Here is a 6,000-nt window from a genome sequence, read left to right as displayed (position 1 = left end):
TGCAAAAACTTTAAATGTGTCCCCAAGTGGAGTCGCAAAAACCATCAAGCGCTACAACGAAACTGGCACACATGAGGACCGACCCAGGAAAGGAAGACCAAGAGTCACCTCTGCTTCTGAGGATAAGTTCATCTGAGTCACCAGCCTCAGAAATTGCAAGTTAACAGCAGCTCAGATCAGAGACCAGATGAATGCCACACAGAGTTCTAGCAGCAGACCCATCTCTAGAACAACTGTTAAGAGGAGACTGCGCGAATCAGGCCTTCATGGTCAAATAGCTGCTAGGAAACCACTGCTAAGGAGAGGCAACAAGCAGAAGAGATTTGTTTGGGCCAAGAAACACAAGGAATGGACATTAGACCAGTGGAAATCTGTGCTTTGGTCTGATGAGTCCAAATTTGAGATCTTTGGTTCCAATCGCCGTGTCTTTGTGAGACGCAGAAAAGGTGAACGGATGGATTCCACATGCCTGGTTCCCACTGTGAAGCATGGAGGAGGAGGTGTGATGGTGTGGGGGTGTTTTGCTGGTGACACTATTGGGGATTTATTCAAAATTGAAGGCACACTGAACCAGCATGGCTACCACAGCATCCTGCAGCGACATGCCATCCCACCCGGTTTGCGTTTAGTTGGATGATCATTTATTTTTCAACAGGACAATGACCCCAAACACACCTCCAGGCTGTGTAAGGGCTATTTGACCAAGAAGGAGAGTGATGGAGTGCTGCGGCAGATGACCTGGTCTCCACAGTCACCGGACCTGAACCCAATCGAGATGGTTTGGGGTGAGCTGGACCGCAGAGTGAAGGCAAAGGGGCCAACAAGTGCTAAACACCTCTGGGAACTCCTTCAAGACTGTTGGAAAACCATTTCAGGTGACTACCTCTTGAAGCTCATCGAGAGAATGTCAAGAGTGTGCAAAGCAGTAATCAGAGCAAAGGGTGGCTATTTTGAAGAAACTAGAATATAAAACATGTTTTCAGTTATTTCACCTTTTTTTGTTGAGTACATAACTCCACATGTGTTCATTCATAGTTTTGATGCCTTCAGTGAGAATCTACAATGTAAATAGTCATGAAAATAAAGAAAACACATTGAATGAGAAGGTGTGTCCAAACTTTTGGCCTGTACTGTATTTCGTATCATGTAACTATTTGAACTCCATGGTATTCAAAAGTAAAACAAGTCACAGATTTGCAATTTTTCTTTGGTCTGCACAGCTTTTTTTAAACAATATTTTTCAAGATAACATACTGATGATTACTGTATGATTATACTGCGAGTGTCATGTTTTTGAAAAAGTTTATCATATATTGTTGCTCATGCCCATGCAGTAGAATAGGAGGGGGCTTTCCAGTGTTACTGGATGGGAGGGGCAGGGGGCTATCCAGTTTCTGCTATTAGGGATTGTGACTGAAAACATGTCATTTGGGTCCAGGGTTTAAAATATTGAAATATTCCAACTTTTTCTTTTTTTTCCATATAAAAACAATATTTTAGAAGTCACTACTATATTGAACAATTATATAAAGTAACTGTTACCTGAATACCAGAGATAGCCTTAGCTGTTTTAATGTGTAATGACTTACTATCCTTCTTTTTCTGTCAAATGAAAGTTTTGAACAATATTTGTTCAGATTACTAAAATGATTGTTTAATACCCTAAATTTACAGATATTATCTTAAATATACTTATTAATGTATTTTGATGTACAGTGTTTAATTTTCCATTGTCCAATTCTCTAAAATAACTAATACTGTAAATGTGCAGAAATTCCTATTTGATTAAAGGTACATATTTTGTTTATACATTGTGTCATTGTTTTTTTTACTTGGGGAAACCACAATTATGCAGCAAATCAGTGTAGATGGACAAGACGGTTTCATGAAATGACTACTAGGCTAAATACCCTTAATTTACAGGGATTGGCCTTAAATGTAGCTATTTTTGATGTATTTGTAATGTATTTAGCTTATTTTTCCACTGTCCAATGGTTGTTTTTTAATATACTAATTCTCTAAAATGACAGATTAATACTGTAAATTTGCAGGTATTTATCTTAAGTTTTATGAACCTACTTCGTTTTTATACGTTATAACATAAAATAGTATTTTAACATGAAATTACTGTAGATAGACTTGGCTGTTTCCTAAAATAAATAATGTATACTGTGAAATTACAGAGATTAATGTGAAAGGTATCTGATTTTAATGTTTTTTGACATAATATGTATGTTATTTTACAGTATAATGGGCATTTATCAACTATAATATACTGTATTTTAATTAATTTTGACTAACATCTACTCTGTATTTTTACAGTTATTGTATGTAGTTCTGTGATACAGTTATTTACTGTAATTTTATGGTATCCGTTTGGAAACTTTGCTGCCAGTGTTTTTACTGGGTTTTTTTTGGTTTTTTTTGTTTTTTACAGATTTTTAAATACTGTAAAATTACAGAGATTAACCTAAGGCTATCTGATTTTTAATGTTTTTTGACATAATATGTATGTTATTTTACAGTATAATGGGTATTTATCAACTATAATATACTGTATTTTAATTAATTTTGACTGTAAAAATCTACTCTGTATTTTTACAGTTATTGTACGTAGTTCTGTGATAGTTATTTACTGTCATTTTACGGTATCAGTTTGGAAACTTTGCTGCCAGTGCTTTTACCGTTTTTTTTTACAGTGTATATAAAGTAATTTAAATGAGCTCCATTAAAAAAATAATCAGTTGTTTACCATTTATGTTTGTTATGAAGCCACACTGTAATTCTATGCAATGTGACCTCTGACAGAACATTGGGTCAATATTATAATATGTATATTTTAGTGTGTTTGCATTCATGCGTACTTTGACTGTTGAGCTGCAGCAAATCAAAACGTGTTTTTTTTTTTTCTTAAATGTGTGCTAGGATAGCCACTGGGCTTTTGACATCACCATCAAACTGTATAGGACCATTCAGCTTTTCAAAACGAGTTCACCTAATATAGTTTGAAGTTTTCTAAGTACATTATTCAGAACTCTTTATTGTAGCCTATGAGCCATCTCTGACAAGTGGACCTGCTATTTGTATGCTAAGGGAGGGGGGTAGTACTATCTCCTGCATGAACATACAGCTGACACCATGCACGGATGTAGTAGTCTTCACGGCCGTTGAGATGTGTGTGCAGTGAAACTCGACCTACCTGTTGAGAGGATGCACATGAATTGAAGGAAGTCAGCGTCTCTCCTTTTTTCCAGAAAACACAGACGTGTTGAGTAAGGGTTAGGAACGGCGGAACGCCCAGCCGGAGCGCTGAACCTCCAGGCCTGAAAGGGTTAAACGCTTTTCCCATGTACGGAGCGGCTGACTTGCGCTTAGTTAGGTTGTTGCGGCGCAGAGCTCGTGGACGCGGCGACGGCGTGCAGCAGCGCACCAGAAGCTTCCAACTTCACAGTAAGCTGCCACTACTACTACTACACGACTACACAGTCATGTCGGAGCGAAGGAGGATCTCTGGATTTGACAGCGCTCAGTCTTACTACTACTGAGCCTGTATGCGCGAGGGAGAGGGCTGCTTTTTCTGGTTGTGTGGATATCGCTTCCATGGACGGGCAACGGGGCTTTTACGAGATGGAGAAACCGACAGAGAACCCCAGCAAGGCGGCGGAGTATCTGAAGGAGTTGAATAAAATCATCGAGACCCAGCAGGGACTACTGGAGAAGCAGAGAGTCCGGATTGAAGAGCTGGAGCTTCAGGTGACCGATCTTTGCAAGGAAAACGTCTGTCTTAAAGATCAGCACCAGCGGCACCTGGACACCTGCAGACTCCAGCAGGGGAACCATTGCACCCTGGTAGCCATCAAGGAGAATGTCATGCAAGAAAAGTAAGTTAGCTGTTAATCTATGCCACATGGTCTGTTTGAGCATGGCGCTATCAAAGTTGACAGTCCTCCTATGTGTCACCAAATTGCTTCCTCCGTGGCTGGAGATGTGTGTGTGTGTGTGTGTGTGTGTGTGTGTGTGTGTGTGTGTGTATCTATCTGTATCATCTGTCAGGTGGAACCACGTAACCGAATCAAATGCACATTTCTGTGCTACTTTGTCATGACGTACGTTTGTTTTTTAATGATTCGCAAAATGTCTACACTGTCAGGATTATTCCAGGCTCACAGGCTATGCACGCTTTACACGCGTATTACGTAATATGGATTCCGTTAGGAGCGCTCTAGAGTAAATGTCAAAGCATAATATTCTGTAAACGGTATGAGACCATCGTAGTAAAAGTCCAGAGCAGTGGGCGTGACTTTGTTTTGATGAGGACCGGAGAGCATATCGCCGGCCGTGGCGATCGAAGAAACCAAGTTTACGCGTCTTGGTGGTTGCTGAGGCGACAACTTAGGTGGAGATTTTCTGAAGACATCCCCAGAGAATGATGGCGTGATATAGGCTACATTTAATGTGAACAGCAGAGTTGACCGACTTCATTTCCTCATGCACGATCCCTGAATTTGAAACGACGTAGTTGCTTTGCAGAGCTGACCAGGGCTACTATCACAGTTGATTCAGAAATGTTCCATCGAGGCTGCCAAAACATTTAAGGTTAATTGTCTCATGAATGCAAGTATCTAATAGATAGATAGATAGATAGATAGATAGATAGATAGTCTAGACACAATAAAAGATTGATTTTTCTGTGATGTCCTCAGTATTGTTATAACATATATTGCAATATATTGTGATTGATTACCCTTATTTGACTATGAATTATGTCCCCAAAGGATTTTTTTTATTTGTATGTTATCTGTTTTAACTTACAAAATTAGGTTTCATCGACAAAGTTTCTCACTTCATTCATTTTTATTGCAGCAAAATGTATCCAGTGGACTGAAAAGCAATTGGTTTAGTAGTGTACCAAAAGTTTGATTTGTATTTGCAATATTAATCAGTTATATAATGAAAAATAGATAGCCTACTTGGCATCCATGTATCGATTCAGTATTGACACACAAAATATCTAGGTACTATGCTGTGTCAATATTTTCCCCCTACCCCTAGTTGCTTATACTACAAACACGATAAACACAGTAAATAATAGAAAGATAAGAATAGAACCACAGCAGTGAAATGATAATTGACAGAACTAGAGCTGTCACTAAAGAAGAGTATGTGCCAAAAGAGGAGCTGAAAATGTAACAGTTATGAGTATTATGGATAAAATAACAAACAAATTGAAAATCAATGAATTAACAAAAAACAATGCTGATTGTACATAAGTATAACATGCCCTGATTGAAAAATAGAAACTGTGCAAATTATTGTGAAAATGTTAAAATATGATTAAAAGGTAAATGTATAAACTAACAAACACATACAAATGCAAACTGTGCCAAATGTAAATTAGTCAGTAAGTGACTTATAGTCCAACAGCATGATAACCCCAGCTGGCACCGGACATCAATATGACGTCAGAAAGACATCGGACTCTTGCGTCAGACAGACATTTAATTTTGGTTGGAATGAAAATTGGGTGGACGATATTTTAAACGTCTAACAATGTTATAATTTCACATTGTGTGGACGTTAGTAGTATGATGTTTTGCAGACATTGGGTGTTGTTTGTTGTACCTTACGACTAAATGCCTTAATATATACCAAGATGACATTGGCGTGAGACGTTTCAAGGACGATTTTGGTGACTACAGTTTTTGAATTTGGTTCAGTATTTAGCGAGAGGGCTGCTGACAGCTGCACAATGTAAGCATATGGGGCAACTGAACATGGTCACCGTATGTCCATTAAACATCAGGGTTTCTCACACATTCATTTATTTGTAGTGGACCACCACAATTTAAACCTCTGCCACCACATTATGATTTGCTCCACAGGCGGAGCATCAGAATGCCAGGCACAGTGAAACTGAAACTTTAGCATCCATTGTGATGGGTTTAAAGTTTGCTCTCATTCACATACAGCTGCTCCTCTCATCCACTGATCGATCTGATA

At 38.6% G+C, this 6,000-nt stretch overlaps 1 protein-coding gene across 1 annotated transcript in view; it reads left to right on the top strand.

Moving 5' to 3' along the window:
* Positions 1-3,394: 3,394 nt before the first annotated feature.
* LOC125883905 (IQ motif and SEC7 domain-containing protein 1-like) overlaps positions 3,395-6,000 on the top strand; it is a 600,950-nt gene continuing 598,344 nt past the window's right edge. The window contains exon 1 of the mRNA XM_049568571.1: positions 3,395-3,881. Within this exon, the coding sequence (XP_049424528.1) occupies positions 3,601-3,881 (281 nt within the window). The 5' untranslated portion in view covers positions 3,395-3,600. The remainder of the gene's footprint in view (positions 3,882-6,000) is intronic.

The sequence above is a fragment of the Epinephelus fuscoguttatus genome, linkage group LG1 (assembly GCF_011397635.1).
Source record: "Epinephelus fuscoguttatus linkage group LG1, E.fuscoguttatus.final_Chr_v1".
Lineage (NCBI taxonomy): Eukaryota > Metazoa > Chordata > Actinopteri > Perciformes > Serranidae > Epinephelus > Epinephelus fuscoguttatus.
Note: the sequence above shows the minus strand (reverse complement) of the source record. Positions and strands in the feature narration are given on the sequence as shown.